This window comes from Cervus elaphus, chromosome X (assembly GCF_910594005.1).
Source record: "Cervus elaphus chromosome X, mCerEla1.1, whole genome shotgun sequence".
NCBI lineage: Eukaryota > Metazoa > Chordata > Mammalia > Artiodactyla > Cervidae > Cervus > Cervus elaphus.
This window is the reverse complement of record NC_057848.1, coordinates 138,903,558-138,926,418: the sequence shown is the minus strand read 5'-3', so window position 1 is coordinate 138,926,418 and position 22,861 is coordinate 138,903,558. Positions and strand designations below refer to the sequence as shown.

The 22,861-nt window shown below is 36.5% G+C and overlaps 1 protein-coding gene across 1 annotated transcript in view; it reads left to right on the top strand.

Annotated features, from left to right (window-relative positions):
• The window catches only part of CFAP47 (cilia and flagella associated protein 47), a 479,971-nt gene that overhangs the window by 400,026 nt on the left and 57,084 nt on the right, over window positions 1-22,861 (top strand). Inside the window, exons 58-59 of the mRNA XM_043897451.1 lie at window positions 18,225-18,384; window positions 20,341-20,435. Coding sequence (XP_043753386.1) covers window positions 18,225-18,384; window positions 20,341-20,435 — 255 coding nt within the window. The remainder of the gene's footprint in view (window positions 1-18,224; window positions 18,385-20,340; window positions 20,436-22,861) is intronic.

Genomic DNA, 22,861 nt, shown 5'->3' with positions numbered 1-22,861 from the left:
TAGCGACTAAACAAGGAAAGGCGTAAAAAGAAAAATTTAGAATAAAAGTGCTCAGAAGTAAAATGAAAGTAAAATGAAAATATACTTTACTACTACTTTTGGAAGACAACAGTATATAAGTTAGTGAACTTTTGTTTTGTAAATGAAATATACTCTTTCACGTTTTAGTAATCTTATAATGCTTTTATTATGTTGGAATCAAGTGCCTGTCTTAGGGGAAACATAATAAAACATGCTTAAAATTGGACACTTATTCACATGCACGAGATAGAGAAGAAATCAAGCTAAGAATATTGAAGATCAGTGGCACAGAATCCATGGATATGGAAAAACATAGTTACGTTAGCTTCTATGCAAGAGCCTCAAGAGATGGAAACTATAAAGAAAGTGTGAAGAGATAGTAACAGTGGTGATGACTTCAGCACACTTGTGTCACTTTTGAGAAACTATGCAGTTTTGTAGACTTTGTATTTTTTTTTTAATTCTTAGACTCTGATATGTGAGAACATGTCTTAAGCCATATGACCTGTTTATGTGTGCTCAGACATGTCCAACTCTTTGCAACCCCATGGACCACCAGGCTTCTCTGTCCCTGGGATTCTCCAGGCAAGAGTACTGGAGTGGGTTGCCATGCCCTTCTCCAGGGGATATTCCCAATCCAGGGATTGAACCCACATCTCTTGAGTCTCCTGCATTGGCAGGTGGATTCTTTATCACTAGAGCCACTGGGGAAGCCATTATAAAAAATAAAATTCCTGCTTTATGCTCCATAAATATGAAATCACACATTATAGTTGTTTGTTTTATATGAAATATAAAATATATGAAAGATAATATCAGACTCCAGTTGCAGGGTAGGCATTACATTGTCAGTGAAGTTAATTAAAATCTTCTATCACCTCAAACCTTTATTTAATTTAAAGCAAAAAATTCCAGAAATAACTAAGTATGTTGGATAAGAAGAGTTTAAAATGAAAATCAATATGCATCTGTCAAAGGTAATCAGGATTCTATCTTGATATGTCAAAAATCCAATTACACATGAACTGAAATTGTTATCATTTTTTCTTCTTCTTCTTTTAGCTGACACCTCTATTTATCTTTAAGTATAAAAGTAAAATCAAATGGATGTAAGTTGTGATGGTCTCCATGAGTAGGAAAGAAGTACACAATCAAATATCTACTGTCACCAGCTCTGTGGGCAAGTCAAAATTTAATCTTGCAAAAGGATAGATTTCTGTTTTTTCAGTTATCTCATAAAAGGGATATGATGAATACAGTTTAGGAAAACATCCCTTCTAGGATTTCCCCATTTCGACTAGGCACAGCTATTCATTACCTTTTGCCACTTGTATTCTTCCTGAATTCTTATAGCTCTAATGGATTGCCTTTCCTGTAGCAAGTGGCATGTTCTAAAATCCCTAACCCCTCAATAACAACAAAGGATGCCATCTTTGGCGTTTATCTTATTATCAAATATAAATGTTTCTGGGATCTTTATCACAACTTCTTATCAGGAAGAAACTGATAGGAGGAAAATACAGATGCTAAGACACTTGTCTTGCAGACAAGTGCTTAATTCCTGAGTACGTTAACAAACTCAGCATTGGGCATTAGTTTATTTGTGAGAGCTGAATTTTGAGAATGCTAAGCATGTATATAGCAAAGTATATGTTTATATACTTCAGTCTAGATATTTAGAGAATGTCAAATAATTAGTGGATTATTTTCAAGCCATTATGAAATCCTTACATGTAATGCATATTTGCTAAGTTATCCATTCTTTTCTACCTCTAAAGCCTCATCCCCATAGTGTGAGTATGAGATCTTACCACCACCAACTATCTTTTGTTCATCAGGAAGTATATAAGTATATATTTATCCTTCTTAATATCTGTTACCCTGTGAACACCTGTTCTTCTGGGTCATCCCTTATTCTCAACATTCATATCTCCAATGGCAGTGTATATCCCCCCCCCTTTTTTTTAAACACAACTGTGACTCCTTTACAAATCCTAAAACTTGGCCACATCATCTTCTAGAATTTGTGGTCTATTGCAAGGAAATTTCTATCCTAAACCTGCTTATCCTGTTTACCCTCCTTGCTCTTTACTCCCTATGATAGCCACAATGAAGACTCTTGGTCATTCCCTCATCCATGACTTATTCTGATGATTCCCCATGTGGCCCTGCTGGCATACCATGCTTCCTGTTCCTAGGGATAGGTGACTTTAAAACTTCTTCCTTCATGACAGACATTTCTGTGTCTGCATGTCTCATCATGCCGCTGCTGCTGTTCAGTCGCTGTCATGTCCGACTCTTTGCCAACCCCATGGACTGTAACCCACCAGGCTTCTCTGTCCAGGGGATTTCCCAGGCAAGAGAACTGGAGTGGGTTGCCATTTCCTCCTCCAGGGGATCTTCCCAACACAGGGATCAAACCTGCATCTCCTGCATTAGCAGGTGGATTCTTTACCACTGTGCCACGTTGGAAGCCTGTATGTTTCACCATACCTGAATAAAACAAATCCTGAGTACATTTTAAATATAAGTTATATACATTTCCTTCAAATTAAACATTGATTTCTGTGGAAACTAAGAAGTTGCATATGTATATTGAATTGTCATTTTAAACACCTAAGAAAATTATATGAAGTGATAGACTCAAAAACACTATAAATTAATTAGAATCTAAAATATGTTCAAGTAACCCATGGCAACATCACTACTGATAACTTAAGGTATTAGAAAAATAAGGCACCATTGTAAACAACTGTAAACACATAAATTTATCAACTTAGGAGAAATCGATCCATTTCTAGTAAATTCCAAACTACCAAATCTACCAAAGATGAAATGGGGTTTCCAAGCTGGTGATAGTAGTAAAGAACCCGTCAATGCAGGAGACATAAGAGATGCAGGTTCAATCCCTGGGTCAGGAAGATCCCCTGGAGAAGGAAATGATAACCCACTCCAGTATTCTTGCCTGGAGAATCCCATGGAGAGAAGAGCCTGGAAGGCTACAGTCCATGGGATCACAAAGAGTCGGACACAACTGAAGCGATTTAGCACAGACACACACCAAAAATGAAATAGATAGTATGAGTAGTACTCTATTAAAGAAATTGAATTAATAATTGAGAGGCTTCCAGGGTGAAATCTTTAGGCCAGTGGCATCACTGGCAAATTCTACCAAACATTTTACGAGGAATTAACACCCATCTTCCTCAAATTCTTCTAAGATAGAGAAGAGGAAAAAACCACTTTCCAACTTATTCTATGAGGACGGCATTACTCTGATACAAAAACCGGAAACACGTCACAGTTAAATAAAGCTACAGACTGATAGTATTCATGAAATTAAACACAAAAATCTTCTACAAAATATTAATAAATTGAACCCATCATTATATAACAAAAATATATCCATGGGCAGATGTCATTTATTCCAAATGTAAAGAAAGTGAAAGTAAAAGAGGAGAGTGAAAAAGTTGGCTTAAAGCTCAACATTCAGAAAACTAAGATCATGGCATCCGGTCCCATCACTTCATGGCAGATAGATGGGGAAACAGTGGAAACAGTGGCTGACTTTATTTTTGGGGACTCCAAAATCACTCCAGATGGCGATTGCAGCCATGAAATTAAAAGACGCTTTCTCCTTGGAAGGAAAGTTATGACCAACCTAGACAGCATATTAAAAAGCAGAGACATTACTTTGTCAACAAAGGTCCGTCTAGTCAAGGCTATGGTTTTTCCAGTGGTCATGTATGGATGTGAGAGTTGGACTATAAAGAAAGCTGAGCACAGAAGAATTGATGCTTACAAATGGTGTTGTTGGAGAAGACTCTTGAGAGTCCCTTGGACTGCAAGGAGATCCAGCCAGTCCATCCTAAAGGAGATCAGTCCTGGGTGTTCATTGGAAGGACTGTTGAAGCTGAAACTCCAATGCTTTGGCCACCTGATGCGAAGAGCTGACTCATTTGAAAAGACCCTGATGCTCGGAAAGATTTAAGGCAGGTAGAAAAGGGGACGACAGAGGATAAGATGGTTGGATGCCATCACTGACTCAATGGACATGAGTTTGGGTAAACTCCGGGAGTTGGTGATGGACAGAGAGGCCTGGTGTGCTGTAGTTCATGGGGTCGCAAAGAGTCAGACATGACTGAGCGACTGAACTGAACTGAACTGAAAGGCTGGTTCAGCATTTGAAATTTCCCTGCTAAAAAGACTAAAGGAGAAAAGAAATCTCCAGTCTATCAATACAGAAAAAGCTTTAGAGTAAAAATAATATCAATTTCTTATAAAACTCTTTACAACCTAGGATTAAAAGGGAACTTCCTCTACCTGATGAAGAGCTTACATGTAAAACTACAGCTAATGTCACCCTCAGTTGTGAAACACGGAATAGTTTCTCTCTAGAACAAGCAGCAACACAAAGATGTTTCTCTCAGCCCTTATTTATTGTGCTGTTGGAAGTCCCAGCCAGTGCAATAAGACAAGCAAAGAAAACGAAAGACAAATAGAATGAAAGAAAGAAATTGAACTGTCCTTATTTTCATATCACGTGATTACCAGAAAATCCCAAAGATTCTTTAAAAAAAAAAAAAAGACCTTGTTAGAAGTATTAAGTAAATTCAGCAAGGTCATGATAAATAAGCAAAACACAAAAAATCAATCAATCACTGAAAATATAGAAACTGAAATTTAAATCTAATTTTATTTATAATCTCTCCAAATAAGTAAACTACTTAGACATAAATCTAACAAAGTACATATAGGATTTGTATACTTGAAATGACAAAATCAAGTGACATTTAAATAAATGGAGAGATACGCTCTGTTCAGGAATTGGAAGACTCAATATGGTAAAGATGTCAGTTCTGTCCTATGTGATTTATAGGTTTCATGAAATTTCTATCAAGATGCTTACACTTTATGCAAAACTTTACACAGTGCTAAGTAGCTCTTACTTTTAACCAATAACAAATTCCATAAGAGGAAAAATTAATAAGTTGAACATCAAACTAATATATTTTGCTCATTAAAGACCATGAGAAGATGATAAAGTGGAAAGCTATAAACTGGAAGAAAATGTTTGTAAACTTCATATGTGACAAAAAGTTAATATCTAGAATATATAAAACATACTGAAAACTCACTAATAAAAACACAATTTTTATTTTTTATTTATTTTTTTTCATTGAATATTTTTCTTTATTTTCAAGATACTACATGTATTATAAAAAGCTTTGAAAAATGAAGAAAAGCATGCAAAAGAAAATTTAAATCATTCATGGCCCTGCTCATCAATTACTACTGATCACTTTGATTACATCTTCCATTTTTTAAAATCACACACAAATGAAATCTCTTAGTATTTTTTTTTCACTTTTTTTTTCCAGTATTCTTTTTTTTTTTTGTCATACATTGATATGAATCAGCCATAGATTTACATGTATTCCCCATCCCGATCCCCCCTCCCACCTCCCTCTCCACCCGATTCCTCTGGGTCTTCCCAGTGCAACAGGCCCGAGCACTTGTCTCATGCATCCCACCTGGGCTGGTGATCTGTTTCACCATAGATAGTATACGTGCTGTTCTTTTGAAATATCCCACCCTCACATTCTCCCACAGAGTTCAAAAGTCTGTTCTGTACTTCTGTGTCTCTTTTTCTGTTTTGCATATAGGGTTATCGTTACCATCTTTCTAAATTCCATATATATGTGTTAGTATGCTGTAATGTTCTTTATCTTTCTGGCTTACTTCACTCTGTATAATGGGCTCCAGTTTCATCCATCTCATTAGGACTGATTCAAATGAATTCTTTTTAACGGCTGAGTAATATTCCATGGTGTATATGTACCACAGCTTCCTTATCCATTCACCTGCTGATGGGCATCTAGGTTGCTTCCATGTCCTGGCTATTATAAACAGTGCTGCGATGAACATTGGGGTGCACGTGTCTCTTTCAGATCTGGTTTCCTCAGTGTGTATGCCCAGAAGTGGGATTGCTGGGTCATATGGCAGTTCTATTTCCAGTTTTTTAAGAAATCTCCACACTGTTTTCCATAGCGGCTGTACTAGTTTGCATTCCCACCAACAGTGTAAGAGGGTTCCCTTTTCTCCACACCCTCTCCAGCATTTATTGCTTGTAGACTTTTGGATAGCAGCCATCCTGACTGGCATGTAATGGTACCTCATTGTGGTTTTGATTTGCATTTCTCTAATAATGAGTGATGTTGAGCATCTTTTCATATATTTTGCTCATTAAAGACCATGAGAAGATGATAAAGTGGAAAGCTATAAACTGGAAGAAAATGTTTGTAAACTTCATAGGTGACAAAAAGTTAATATCTAGAATATATAAAACATACTGAAAACTCACTAATAAAAACACAATTTTTAGAAAATGAACAGAGAATATGAATAGGCATTACACCAGAGAAAATATATTAATGGTTGTAAGCACATGAAAAGGTGTTCAACATCATTAGTCTTTAGAGAAATGCCAAATCAAAACACAAAGAGATTTCACTACAGACTTATCAGAATGGCTAAAATAAAAAATAAGGACAGCATCAAATGCTAGGAAGGATATCAAGAAACTGGATCACTCATACATTACTGAGGGGAATGTGAAAGGGTAAGCCATTCTGGAAAATTGTTTGGGTGTTTCTTATCAAAGTAAACATGCAACTACCCTACCATCCAACAGTTATACTCATGAGTATTTATTCCAGAAAAGTCTAAATTTATGTCACACGAAAATATGGGCATGAATGTTTATAGCAGATCTCTTTGTAATACCCCAAATCTGAAAATAACTTAGATGCCCTTCTACAGGTAAATAGTTAAACAAGTGGTGTTTTATCTATGTGCTTAGTTGCTCAGTCGTGTCTGACTCTTTGTGACCCTATGGACTGTAACCCGCCAGGCTCCTCTGTCCATGGGTTTCTCCAGACAAGAATACTGGAGTGGGTTGCCATGCCCTTCTCCAGGGGATCTTCCCAACTCAGAGATCAAACCTGTGTCTCTTATGTCTCCTGCATTGGTGAGTAGGTTCTTTAGCACTTGCGCCACCTGGGACCACCAAGTAGTATTCAGCACCAGAATGGAACAAAGCATTGGTAAGTGCAACAACTTGATTGAATAGCCAGGAAATTATTCTGGGTGAAAAGGCCAACCCCTAAATTTATATACTATATGATTTCATTTATCAAATATTCTCAATGTCACAAAATTTTAAAAATGGAGAATAGTGCTATAATGATTCAGGGTTAGAGTAGGAGATGAGGTGGGGGTGTGTATAAAAGGCCAACCAGAAGGATCCTTGTGGTAATGAAACTTCTGTATCTTCACTGTTTCAATGTTAATGTTTTAGATTTTGGGTTGTGTTACAGTTTTACAAAGTGTTACCATGGTGGTTGGGCTTCCCTGGTAGCTCAGACAGTAAAGCGTCTGCATACAATGCAGGAGACCCGGGTTTGATCCCTGGGTGGGGAAGATCCCCTGGAGAAGGAAACGGCAGCCCACTCCAGTATTCATGCCTGGAAAATCCCATGGGCCAACGACCCTGATGGGCTACAGTCCATGGGGTCGCAAAGAGTCGGACACAACTGAATGACTTCAATCATCATGGTGATAACTGAGAAAAGGATACTTTCATTTCTTACAACCTCATGTTTATAACTATCTCAAATATTTTTGTAATGAATAAGGATTATATCATATTATGAGAGAATAATCAGAAAGATAATGATATACACTGTGCTTGATATCTATAATATCTACTTTTTAAAAGATAAAGTATGGATCATTTATGTTTATGTGATTGCTAATAATCAGAGCTAAATAAGCATTTAGAAAAAAATACATGTATGTTTGTTTCCTCACAAGAGACAATTGCTATGCCTCATGTTGATTTTAGTTAACATATATCATGTAGTTTTGATAGATGAAAACTTACACTTTGTCTTGGGATCCCAGACAAGCCCCAGGATGATAGCTAACAGTGAAGAGTGCCACCAGATCCATGGTCTCTGAAGGAGATTAAACTTGGGACCAAAGACAGTCTCAGTTACTCAAGAACTTTGTGTAGATTTTATTTAAAGTAGAAGTGACAGAAAAAGCTCTGACATAGACATCAGAAGGGGGCAGGAGAGTACCCACCTCACTAGTTTAAGTGGGGCCTTATATACTTCTCAACTAGCTGCTGAGAAGAGATACAAAAATACCTCAAAGCTGTGAGAATTTTGCCCAGACCCTTTCCCATAACATATATCCTGGGATGACATCAGCACGAGATTAGCCAGAGAGAACAGGTTAACCCAGAGCTCAACGCTGTGGACGTTTTTACCCAGACCTTCTCCCATAATATACATCCAAAGCTAAAAAAAAAAAAATGCATGTCCTTGAACAAGAGATACTGCTGCCAACAAGGCTTACTTGTCTAAGGCAAAAGAATGTTTAAAAGAAAGAATGTTTACCTCCTCCTTAAACAGGTCTTAGGCTTGGACTCCTTATCAACCTGCCTAAGTCAACTCTCTCAGTTTGGCAGTCAATACTAAAAATGTTATTTGCAGAAATAATATGTATTTGAAATTAATGCTGCTATTTGTGAATTGGAAAATGTCTTTAAGAACTCAGTGTTTAACGGCATTTAATGTGTGCTACTGCCTGACATAAAGCATGGCCAGGTCTCTGGATAATTGTCATGAATTTTTATTAAATTATGTTAGCAACTGAGAATAATTTTACATTTTTTGTAAAATTTCCCTTCCTATTATGGCAAATGACCAATTTTCCACACAAATGAACTCAGGTTCCAATCACAGAGAATTGTCATTGTGATTTTTAGCATAAAGCAGGTGGATCTCTAAGCTAGTTAATGAAGCTACTGATTTGATTGTAAAACACAAAGCTATAGATTTTGTTATGCAAAGATACCTGGGTGCCTGCCCTTCAGAAAAAAAAAAAAAAGATCTCTATAACCTGACATTTAGACCTACTTCTACCACTAAAATATTTCTATGAAGAGCATGAAAATTGAACTTATTAAAATACTTTGTAAGGTCTGGTCTTGTAAAATGGAGCCCGAGGTATACAGTACCATCCCTTTCTGTCATTTTATATAATTTTCTTGCTTCAGAAATAAAGATAAACATTCTAACAGAGAGAGAACTAATTTCTTCTTAGAATTTATAGAATTTGATGATATAGAGATGGATAGATAGAAATAGAGACAAAGAAATCAGTAGATTGTAAGTGAATGATGAGCTTTTGATGAGACATTCTTTTCCTTTAGTAAAATTTCCTACAGTGAATCGAAACCTGGTGACTACTACTGACAATCAGCATTTCCTGTCCTTTTGTCATCTGATATTCTTTCTATTTCAGTAAGAATATAGAGTCAAATCAGAGTCTAACTGTCTGTTTTTTCCATTACATCGATCAGCCTAATGTTATATTTATCCATGTGCCTTGCCTCTCTTACCATTACATTAGAAAAGCTCTTTCTGTTCTTATGGTCAACCTTCTACTTGTTCACTGAATCCCACATCTGGTCAACTATGAAGAGCTCTCCAGCTCTTTCCTTTTTCTTCTCTGTAACACTGCTTGTGGGATTGTGCCTATCAGCATAGTTCACATGCCACTGGACTCTGCTCAATATTATATGGTAGCCTGGATGGGAGGGAAGTTTGTGGGAGAATATGCGTGCATGCGTGCTCAGTCGTGTCTGACTCTTTGCGACCCCATGGACTGTAGCCCGCCAGGCTCCTCTGTCCATGGAATTTCCCAGGCAAGAGTACTGGAATGGATTGCCATTTCCTTCTCCAGCGAATCTTCCTGACCCAGGGATCAAACCCACATCTCCATCTGCTCCTGCATTGGCAGGTGGATTCTCTACGACTGTGCCACCTGGGAAACCCTTTGAGGGAGAATGCTGCTGCTAAGTCGCTTCAGTCGTGTCCAACTCTGTGCAACCCCATAGACAGCAGCCCACCAGGCTCCTCCATCCCTGGGATTCTCCAGGCAAGAACACTGGAGTGGGTTGCCATTCCCTTCTCCATGAGGGAGAATGGATACGTCTATATGAATGACTGATTTCCTTTGATGTTTCCCTGAAACTTGCACAATGCTGCTTATCAGCTATTCCCCCATACAAAATAAAAGGTTAAAAAAAAAGAATGCATAAAATAATATCTCTTAGTATTGAAAGACATGCCTCTTTTTACCCCTTATCCCTGCCAGCTACCATCCCATTTCTCTGATCCTTCTTTATGGCAAAATGACTTGAAAGGTTCTCAGTACTTATGCCCCTCACTTCTTCTTATCATTTTAATTGAAGTATAATTGACTTGGTGGCACTAGTGGTAAAATCCCACCTGCCAATGCAAGAGACACAGGAGACATGGGTTCGATCCCTGGGTGGGGAAGATCCCCTGGAGGAGGGCATGGCAATCCACTCCGGTATTCTTGCCTAGAGAATACCTTGGCCAGAGGAGTTTCCTGATGTTTTTTTTACAAAAACCTTAGTTATGTTTTCTATTTATAAGGAAAAATGTTATCATAGAATATTAAGACTAGAAGGAGCATTAAGATATTCTAAATACTAATGTAAAGCTCAAAACCCTTCTGTCATCACTTTCAATAGTTATTCAGCATGTTGAAGGTCTCCAATAACAGAAAACTCTTTTTTGCTAATATATTCTTAGATTTTTAAAAAAGAAAACATCAAACTTTAACTTATAGGTGCTTACTTTGTGGTGTAAAACTTACCTTAGCCGTCATATTTGTGTTGAATAACCCCAAAAATCTACTTTAAAAACATTGTATGTTTCATATTGAACATTTTTCTAAGAAGCATGGGTTTTTATCTATTGTGGCCTATACACATGAATGTAACCTTCTCCTTAGTGTACTTTTGTACACTAGCCCTTTGTAATGGTGACTTCTTTGGACAAGTTCTTTATTAAATCTCAGACGTTAGCTAGTTCTATAAAAGATGGAGGCGTAAAGCTGCAATATATGGGCTTCCCTGGTGGCGCAGTGGTATAGAACCCACCTCCCTATGCAGGTGATGTGGGCTCATTCTCTGGGTTGGGAAGATCCCCTGGAGAAAGAAATGGCAACCCACTCCAGTACGTTTGCCTGGGAAATCCCATGGACAGAGGAGCCTGGTGGGCTACAGTCCATGGGGTCACAAAGAGTCAAACACAACAACCAAACAACAGCAAAGCTACAGTATTCCCTAATACCTCAGGAAGAAAGTTCCATTCCTGAAAGGCCCTTCTTGCTGTTCAATACATGTCCCCATTCAATACATGCACCTCAGTCAAAGAGGTACAGGTAGAAAGGGAAGAATGCTTTGTCCATAGCTTTTTCATGATCATAGCAGTCAGAGTCAGTTTTCTCTTATCTGCCCTATGTTTTGAGAGTCTGGAATTAGAAATTCTCCAAGGAAGTTCAGTGACATCCTATGTCAGCCTCTGAGATAACATAGAAGGAAATGTAATTTCATGTATTAGTTTGCTAGGGCTGTAACAACAAAATCCCATTCTGGGAGGATTAAACAAAATAAAATCATTTTTTCACATTTCTGGAGGCTGGGAGTTCAAAATCAAGGGATCAGGATATTTTATTCCTTCTGAGGTATCTCTACTTGGCTTCTCATTGTGTCCTTATGTGGTCTTCCCTGTGTGTGTTAGGCATCCATGTTGTGCATCTGTTTGTCAAAATTCCCTTTTTTTTTTTTTAAGGACACCAGTCAGATTTCATTAGAGCCCACCTTAACAGTCTTATTTTAACTTAACCATCTTTTTAAAGGCCTCATCTTTTAATACAATCACATTTGAGATACTGGCAATTGGGCAATCATTTATGAGTTGAGGAGGAGGACATAATTCAACCTATACCAACTAAAGAATAAATAAAAGAACTCTTCTCCACATTTATCATTCTCTTCTGTTTTTTAGTGATAATTTTAAGGTTATTCATAAATCAGTTATTGAAAATATATTCAAGTAAAAAGTACACAGATTTCATGTGTGAAAGTGGTTAATGAAAAGCCATGTTCTTGATGACTTGATATAAAAATGAAAAATTACATTCTTCTTTAAAATACATCACTAATAGTAGCAACATGAGTGGGCCTAGAGATTCTCATACTGAGTGAAGTAAATTAGACAAAGATAAATATCATATGATATCACTTACATGTGGAATCTAAAAAAACATAGTACAGATGAACTTATTTACAAAACAAAAACAGACTCACAGACATAGAACACAGACTTACGATTTCCAAAGTGGAAGATGTTGTTGTTGTTGTTGTTTAGTCCCTCAGTTGTGTCTGTCTCTTTGCGACCCTGTGGACTGCAGCACGCCAGGCTTCCCTGTCCTTCACCGTCTCCCAGAGCTTGCTCAAACTCACGTCCATTGAGTCAGTGACACTATCTCACCATCTCATCCTCTGTCGTCCCCTTCTCCTCCTGTCTTCAGTCTTACCCTGTATCAAGGTCTTTTCTAATTAGTTGACTCTCTGCATCAGGTGGCCAAAGTATTGGGGCTTCAGCTTCAACATCAGTCCTTCCAATGAATATTCAGGATTGATTTCCTTTAGGATTGACTGGTTTGAGCTCCTTGCAGTCCAAGGGATTCTCAAGAGTCTTCTCCAACACTACAGTTCAAAAGCATCAGTTTTCTTCAACACTCAGCCTTCTTTATGATCCAACTCTCATATCCATACATGACTACTGGAAAAACCATAGCCTTGACTAGACAGACCTTTGTTGGCAAATGTCTCTGCTTTTTAATATGCTGTCTAGGTTGGTTATAGCTTTTCTTCCAAGGAGCAAGAATCTTTTAATTTCATGGCTACAGTCACCATCTGCGGTGATTTTGGAGCCCAAGAAGATAAAGTCTGTCACTGTTTCCATTGTTTCTCCATCTATTTGCCATGAAATGATGGGAACAGATGCCATGATCTTAGTTTTTTGAATGTTGAGTTTTAAGCCCGCTTTTTCACTCTTCTCTTTGACTTTCATTAAGAAGCTCTTCAGTTCCTCTTCACTTTCTGCCATAAGGATGGTGTCATCTGCATATCTGAGGTTATTGATATTTTTCCAGGCAATCTTGATTCCAGCTTATGCTTCATCCAGCCCAGCATTTCACGTGATGTACTTTGCACACAAGTTAAATAAGCAAGGTGACATCTTCCTTGATGTGGAAGACGAAAGTGGAAGATGGGGAAGGGATAAATTCAGTTTAGTTAAGTCGCTCAGTCATGTCCGACTCTTTGCAACCCCAGGGACTGCAGCACACCAGACCTCCCTGTCCATCCTATCTTTTTGCCTTTTCATACTGTTCATGGGGTTCTCAAGGCAAGAATACAGAAGTGGTTTGCCATTCCCTTCTCCAGAAGGGATAAATTAGGAGTATAGAATTAACAAACACACACTGCCACATATAAAAGAAACAAGATCCTTCTGTATAGCACAGGGAGCTCTATTCAATATCTTGTAATAAACTAGTGGAATAGAATTGGGAAAAAAAGAACATAGATATATATATGTGTGCTAAGTCACCTCAGTCGTGTCTGACTCTTTGTGACCCTATGACTATAGCCCGCCAGCTTCCTCTGTCCATAGGATTCTCTCGGCAAGAATACTAGAGTAGATTGCCATGCCCTCTTCCAGGGGATCTTCACAACCTGGGGATGGAACCTGCATCTCTTACATCACCTGCATTGGCAGGCAGGTTCTTTACCACTAGTGCCACCTGGGAAGCCCCATAGATAGATAGATAGATATACCTTTATACATATAACTGAATCACTTTACTGTATACTTGAAATTAACACGATATTGGTTTTTTTTCCCATTTATTTTTATTAGTTGGAGGCTAATTACTTTACAATATTGTAGTGGTTTTTGTCATACATGGACATGAATCAGCCATGGATTTACATGTGTTCCCCATCCCGATCCCCCCTCCCACCTCCCTCTCCACCCAATTCCTCTGGGCCTTCCCAGTGCACCAGGCCCGAGCACTTGTCTCATGCATCCAGCCTGGGCTGGTGATTAACACGATATTGTAAATCAACTGTACTTCAGTTTAAAAAACTAAATAGACATTTGACAAAAGTATAAATAAATAAATAAAATAAACCACTGTAACAAAAGTAATAGCTATCATTTAGGATGCTAGTATGTTTAAATACAAACTTCCTTGGTAGCTCAGTGGTCAAGAACCCGCCTGCCAGTGTAGGAGACCCAGGTTCAATCCCTGGATCACGAAGATCCCATGGAGAAGGAAATGGCAACCCACTCAGTATTCTTGCCTGGGAAATCCCCTGGACAGAGGAGCCTGGCAGGCTACAGTCCATGGGGTCAGACATGACTTTAGTAACTAAACAACATGTTTAAGTGTCTCTGATTTACTGACATGGGCTATTTCTAATTCCATGCTAAATATTAGAAATTATGTTGTAGAGAGTAATAGTGTAATACCACTAAAGTGATTAAAAATTAATCTCCCAAGATGAGATACTTTCATTACTAAAATGAGGATTATGTTCACTTTACACTCTTGAGAAGATTTTCTTCTAAGAAGGCAGGAAACCTCATAGCCATTAAAGCATTATACAGCTTCTATATTTCAAATTGGAGATCAGTGCATAAATATTTCTATTACCTTTAATCTAAAGAGCAGTCAAAATAGCGGTATTAAAATACACTGAATAAAATTTGAATGCTAATTGCAACTAGGCCATAGCAAATTTCAAAAGCAAAACAGTAATAGTGATAATATAATGAATGCCACTCTTTTCAATATTTCTCAGATGCTAAGCATAATATATTATCAGGGTTTCAAAAATTCTATAAATAATATATGCCTCTCTCATAAAGCACATAAAATAAATTGTGTGTAATGAAATGCACATATTTTCCCCAAAATGATTATTAGGGTTTTGAACCTTTGAATGGTAACTGTAATAGAAAAAGGTAAATACATCTGTAGTTAGTTTGTGTAGTTACTGTATGGAAATAAAGTAAAACACCAAAAGATCAGCTTAGAAAATGTTTTGAGTGCAGAATACGTTTTATTAGATTGTGTAATCTAATGAATGTAGTGATCATCATACTAACTAGATTTCCCAGTCAGATGATAGAAACAACTGATGTGGTTTCTCCCAGCTTCCTGCTAAACACATATGTAGATATTGAAATGAGCCTCTAGCAACACCGAAAACTAAGCCTGGCTAAAAACCTATTCCAAGAACCTAGAAGCACCTAATATAATGCTCAAATGAAAAAAAATAAAGGCCCTATCATTGATCTTGAATGGATCATGAATGGAAAAAAATGGCTATTATCCGTAAAGTGTAAATGTAGGATGATCCCGTTAAAAGTACTGCTTGCCAGGCCATCCCCTTCTTGAAGTTAACTATTCCTTGGAAATTTGAAAAAAAAATTTTTTTTAATGAGCTGAAGGAGGAGACAGTCCTAGCAGAAAATAAAGCATCTATAATTAAAACAGCGTGGTACTTACACATGAGGAGAAATCTAGGGACTGCAGAAAAAGACCAAAACATATATGAAAAGGCCATGACAGTGGCATTTCCAATCATTGAACTTTTTGTTTTAGTTTTTATCGGGATATAGTGGCTTTACAATGTTGTATTAGTTTTGGGTGTACAGCAAAGTGAATCAACTTTACATATACATATATCCCCTCTTTTTTAGATTTCTTTTCTATAAGGTCACCGCAGAACATTGAGTAGAATTCCCTGTGCTATACAGTCAGTTCTCCTTAGTTATCTATCTTATACATATTATTGTATATAAGTCACTCCCAGTTTCCCAATTTACCCCAACCCTGTTCTCCTTGATATTCATAAGTTTGTTCTCTACATTTGTGTTTTTATTTCTGCTTTGCAAGTAAGTTCATCCATACCATTTTTCTGGATTCTACCTATAAGCAATAGTATCCAATATTTGGACAACTAGTCTCATACAGAAAATCAACAACCTTGAATGCATTCTTCATTCCTTACACATGGATAAATTACAAATGGATTGAATATTTAACTATAAGGATGAAAACATATAGATATTAGAAGTAAACATGAGTCAGATTCTTTATAAGATAGAAATGTGGACAGCTTTCCTGTCTCTGCTCAAAGTGTTGCAAAAGACAATGGGAAAACCAAAGGAAATAAAAATTATTTATGAGACACGGAATGAATCTGATAAATCCTCAAAGTTCTTATCAATGCTGAGCTTCAGTCATTTCTTGGAAGTTTATTAACATGATAGTGAGTCTTACTATTCAAACATGTAATAATAAAGAAATGTATGGTTAATTCAATAAGAAACTGTGGTTCTACCTGTAGACTGGTATTGGTTTTACCTGTAGACTGGTATTAGTTCTTCTTGTAGACTGATGCTCTACTTGTAGACTGGTGGAAAGTTGCAGCCACAAATAGCCTACTAGATTTTTAATTAAATGGGCTTATTATAGGATTATCTTTCATTTCAAATATTTTAAGAAAGCATGATGTTAGCAACCAAGTATCCTTTGTATCTTTGTCTTGACTCCTTACACTCTCTGAATGTCTGAGTTTATTTTTATTTATTTCTGGTTTATTTCTAACGGGTAATATACTTTTGTAAGAGTAAATGATCATTTTGAAACTTTTCCTTGGAGATTCATGTATGGTTTATTTGACTCAGCTGTCCTGTTTTTATCATATTCCAGCTTTTTATCCTAGCCTATTCTGGCTCTTGCTGTTTTTATTTATTTGAATGCAATGATTCATTGAAAATATAGAACTCATAAAGACGAAGTTGACGATAGAAATTTTTCATATATCTTGTTCACACCACGGTCTTTCATTGGAACTTTGGGCAAGTTGTTTAACCAAATTGTTTCAATATCTCCATCTTAAATGAGAAACATAATACACTTATTTATGGTGATTTTGGAGAATGAAATGTCATGTGAAAAATACTTAGCACAGAGCCTGACATATAGTCAACAGTGAATAAATACTAACTAGTAATCATATTGATTATTGGTTATTGTTAAGTGTGATTATACACCTTAGAAAATTTTTATTTCCTGAAGGAATAAAAATAAAAATTTTAAATTTATAAGAATTTTAAGTTGAAATATTTTGTAGAGGGGCCATTTTCTATTTTCTTTTTTGATATTCTTTATAGTTTAGTACAATATTCACAAAATGGCCTTGAATATCTTCAATCTAATAACAAAGAATTAAAAAATATATAGTCAGTAATCCCTCATTTTCTTATAAAGAAAGAATGCTACTCTTCAAAATAAAAGAAGACACCAATCACTTGGAAACCTTCAGTGTTATAAATGGCCAGAAGCTCACTAGTCTTCTAACCTCTCAATACTTGTCCATTGGTAAAGGGGTTTTTTCTAAGTCTCATGACCATCTGCTTCTGGATCTCTTGAGCTACTACTTAAATATGCAGCTTTGAGACCTCAGCTCAGACTAAACAAATCAGCATCTCTCTAGTTGGGGCATAGCAAACTCCATGTCTAACAATTTTTTTTGCAGGTAGTACTTATGCAAAGCAAAGGCTAAATTTTTTTAATTCATTATAATGTAAGAAAAAGTTGTGTTTTTCTGTCTTCTGATTTTTACAACCTGAGGTGGATGCCCCTTTCTTTCATGAATAAGCTTTAGCTTCCTTCATGGATCAGTTAGAGAAATAAACAGCTTACTGGTAGCCATTTTGGGGCTCCAGACAGAAACATGGAACTATTATGGTCTAGAAAAAAAAATACACAAAAAAATTGAAAGGACAGAATTGCTGTACTATATCTTATGTAAAATACAGTAAGACTTGTAAAGGCTCATAGGTTTTATGGTTCTTTTATCACTCTGGGAAACTTAAGCTAAAACTATCAACAGTTCTTCAGTTCTATCCTCTTCAGAAGAACCTTCTTGCCTCAGGATAAAATGTTTCTTAAAAAATTGATGACATTTGAGGAAATTTAGTGAAGTAGGAATTAATTCCTACTTAGGAATTTAGGAAATTAGTGAAGTAAAGTACACATATAATTTATCATATTTTTTTGTTCAGAAGTGATTTTGAAAAATTTAGATAATCAGTAAGGAAAAGTTACTTTCATTGTTAAAATTATATTCTAAAATGCTTACCACATTCGAACTTTTTTTTTTTTAACAGGAATTGCATTGCCTCCTAAAGGGACTCTGGATATCCAGGTGTTATTTATGCCCCAGGTTATGAAATTACAAAAAACAATGGTCCTTATTCAAATGAGGAAGGCCAGTGGAAAAAGATGGCTTATTGACAATTTTATGGAATTGCACCCAGAGGTGAAAAGGTAACGTTTAAATAGGACATTGAAGGAATATGATTTCATTTTGACTAGCGTTGATTGATCCAGTTTCTTTTATATGTTATGCAATGTAAAGTTCATGAGTTTATTTTCTCTGAAGTATTGATATGTATATAGTTAGAGGAAGAAAATATACTTGTTATAGGGGGATTGTATATATCTTTGCTGATTTGAAGTTCTGAGTGAGGAACAAGTCAATCTTAAGTATCGTATCAATGAATCACAGTCAGATACAGTCAAATACAAAGAGTCCTTTTTGAGTCTATATCTACAGAGCAACCTGGATCAGCCTCTCTGGGCAAAGTATAGGATTTATACCGATGCACACCCAAGTGATGATACGGTGCTGGGTATATGACATCCTGATGAAATACTGCCACGACTAGGGTGTGTGGTGTCTTTGCCAGAGTGCATGTTACTTGTCCCCTCTTTGCTTAGCTGAAATGTAAGCAGACTCCAGTACTGATGGAAGATTTCAATGTTTTCTCTTCTTTCATAATTTAATTAAATAATGGTCTAGAAGCCTTAATTCAAAGGAAATTCTTACTTTGTCTTATGTGTACATATTTCTTCTTCACATTCAAAACCTTCTTTCCTGTAGGCTCATTAATGTCCATTCTGCCAGGATTTCACCACTCCTGCAGTCAAGACTGCAGACGTGATCTGGGTAAAATGAAGATGAGCAGGCCGTTGTTCAAAAAGTATTAAGAATATCAAGACAGTAAACAAACATGAGCGATTCCAAGTGTGGAGTTCTTGTGCTGTTGAATGAGTCATATGCTGGTGAAGCTGGTCCTGCCTGTTGTGTCTTGTGCTCCATCTTTAATAAGAAAAATCTGTTTTCAACAACAGTCAAAACCATTTTCTAGGATCACTGTCCTCCTGATGGTGTCTGATGGACTTTGAATAATTTTACAAATGCCCCTTTGGTTTTAACTGGTAGCCTCCAAAAGTACAATCCCCATTACTTTCTGAAGTCCTGTACTTAACGGCATTTTTTGTTTTGTGCTTTTCCTATCCAGTTTAGAGTATAATCCATGGAAACTGTATTACCTCTTATTAATCACAGTTTAGTCACATCAGTAAATATTAATACCAATAGAGTCGTCCCTCAGTATCCTTGGGGGATGGATTCCAAGACCCCCACGGATACCAAAATCCTTTGCTGCTCAAGTCCATTACATAAAATGGCATCGAATTTGCATATAAGCTATACACATCCTCCCATATACTTTAAATCACCTCTGCTGCTGTGTTGTGCTCAGTCATGTCACTTTTGTGACCCTATGGGCTATAGCCCGCCAGGCTACTCTGTCCATGGGATTTCCCAGGCAAGGATACTGGAATGGGTTGCCATTTCCTCCTCTAGGGGATTTTCCAGACCCAGGGATCGAACCTGTGTCTCCTGCATCTCCTAAATGGGCAGACGGATTCTTTACCACTAACTAACACCACCTGGGAAGCCCTTAAATCACCTCTGTGTTATTATAATGCCTAATACAATGTAAATGCTATGTAAATAGAAGTTTTGTTTTTGTTGAAACTTTCCAAAATGTCTTTCTTTCTGTTTTTGTTTTTTTTTTTTTTTATATAATACTTTCAGTTCATGGTTGGTTGAATCTGTGGATTCAGAACCCACAGATATGGAGGGCCAGCTGCTCCAGAATGTAGGGAAAAGAGTTCTTCAGTTGTAACTTGGATCTGGCAGTGATGGTACTGCAGTTTTCTTTGTGATGATTTCCCAGGGTTTGGTTTGAAATGTTTATAAAAATCAGCATTTGCAGAAAATGTTTGTTATTTCATACTTATTTCTCTCCACCGAAGTTTAAATTTATGAGCTTTGTTTAAAGTATCATTAGGTCACTAAAAATGTGTTATTTTATACTAATACTGAAAGTGTTTCTTCTTTTGTTCACTCTTAATAATTTAATTTCTAATCAGGGGTTTGGGACTAGACAGTGAAGAAATTCTAGAAATACGCTGGATATACCCTATTGTTGGACTCCCACAGGCACCACCTCCTGAAAACTCACAAAGTAAGTATATCTTACAGTCAGAGAACACTAGGATTTTAAGGGATCTTAGAGACCGTCTAATCACATGTCTTCTTTGTACAAGCAAGAAAATCCAGTTTCAGAGAAAGTAGGTATAAAGTCACCCAGCTCTGTGGGAACGCTAAGGCTGAATCTGTTCTCTTAACAGTAAGTTCAATGATCTTTTCACAAAACTATACCATTTCCTGTTGTTCTTGCTGTTGGTGAAACCTACCAATCAGCTAAGATTGATATAACATCAACTTCAGACCCCTTTATTTCACAGTCTTTGATGCACTCTGAGCCCTGTACTAGACTTGTAAAATTCCTAGGTACTTGGCTTCTTGGATCACATATAATCACCATATTCTGGCTTCTGTGTAACTCATGGGGACAATGATTCCTCTGTTAGTTTTCCTAATACAAATCTTTGATTTTGTTCTCCAAAACCTAGTCAGAATATACTACGGAGGTTTCAGGGAGGTTTCCTTTGCCACCACACATGCAACATCAAATCTCTACTCTTAAAATGCCTTTCTTTTTCTCAATGACCCCTTTTTTCCTCCACCTAATCCAGACTTACCTCAAGTTTCTGTATGTTCTCTTTCCTTAACACTCTTCTCACTTCTTCTGCATACTTTGATGTTCCCATTTTCTTCCCAGGGTCAGTGTAAGAATTCCTCTTAGATAACAAGCACAATTCCTCTTAGATAACCATAGGGTGAAATTTAGTATCCCAACCTCTTACCAGGCTCTAGGCATAGTTCTTCATAAGTAAGAATCACTGAATTGCACAACAAAGGGCTATCTGTTTTCAATCTCCACCTTGAACAACACAAATAAGCTGTAAGAAGTCTTGAAATTTTGAATTTTCCTTCTTCCTCCAATACCAGTCTTTGCTAGTGAAAAAGGGCTTGTCTTTACTAGCATAAATTATGTCACCACACTTAGAAGAGAAAATAGCAAGTTTTGCTTGTGAATAATAGCATTTCCCCAGATACACTGGTTATAAAGGAAGAACAAGATTATATATTTCCTTATGTAGTTTAATTTTAAGTGGAGTGAAAATCCACATACCTAACAATACCTTTGACAATAAATGTCATTTGTTTTACTTGAAGAATTTTTATTCTTGTGCTAAAAAAACTATCAACACATAAATATTTCACATACACTAAATTATCTTCAGAATGCTTCACAAACATGTCAAAATATTTTTTTTATTTCTGTCTAGGACATAGTTGTTTTTGTATACTTTCCATAGAGCTGAGCAGTGTAAAATTTATAATAGTCTTCTGATCAAAGTGATGTAATACAGCCTAGACATTACTCTGTTGGAATTCTAACAGCAGTATTGCTCGTGTCTACTCCAGATACTGTTTTTTTTCCCCCTAGATTAAAGATTTAAGGCAGATTCTTAGAAGCCTAAAATAAAGCCTATGAGAAAATAAAAACATAAATTTCTTGCACCGTTGTCTTCAATAAAGGTTAAATATGCTTCCAAAACATAGACATTTTCTGTCAAGTCACTTCTCTTGGTAGTTATTATTTTTTTTAAGTAAATGTGAGTTCTGTAAATAGCCTGTGTTATATTAGCACAACCAAGTGAACATCTGTGTTCTGAGCAGATTGTATAGTAGTTATTAAATCATTTTACCAAAAGTCTAAAACCTATTCTAGTAATTCTTTTTCTCTACAAATGCCCTGAGAAACAAATGGGTAAGATTTTATAAATAAATATTATTTATTCTCTGTACAGCCCATTCTTCATTCCTAAGAACACGTCGGAAATAACCCATTGCTTTCCCTGCTCAGCTGTGTCAATCAATGTTTGGTGTTTCTTTTTCTTCTTTTCTATGTTTATCTATAACCCAGGTTATTCTCAAGCCCAGGGTACTTTTGTTGCACTGTGAGCCATCTTTTCTCTTTGTGCATTCTAATCTGCTCCTGTCCATTGAGGTAGATAATTGGAAAAGAGCTGCACTGCCTATCACAGTGTAAAGACAATGGAATGTGAATCCATTGTGATTTAGTAATCCTGGTATTGCTAGGACACTAATTTCCTAAGGACGTATAGGACAAGGCCAGTGACATGATGCTAATTGTTACTTTGATCACACTAATTTCCGATTTAATGCTCTAAGACTGAAGCTAATTATAACCAGAAAAGCTTGTACATTTTCTTCAGCCATTTCAACCCACTTAATTTACATCTAACTTTGTACCCTGTTGTACATTTCACATAATTAATTCTAAGTCCAAAATGTTCAGTATCAACCTATAAGTTTAAGAATTAAAATAAAATTTATTTTAATTATTTCTTTACTGTAGATGTGGTACATATTGCAAAAACACGTAAATCTGCTGAACATTATCCAGTTTTGCAGTTCCGATGAACATATTATTATCTTTTTTTTCTGTACAGCAGG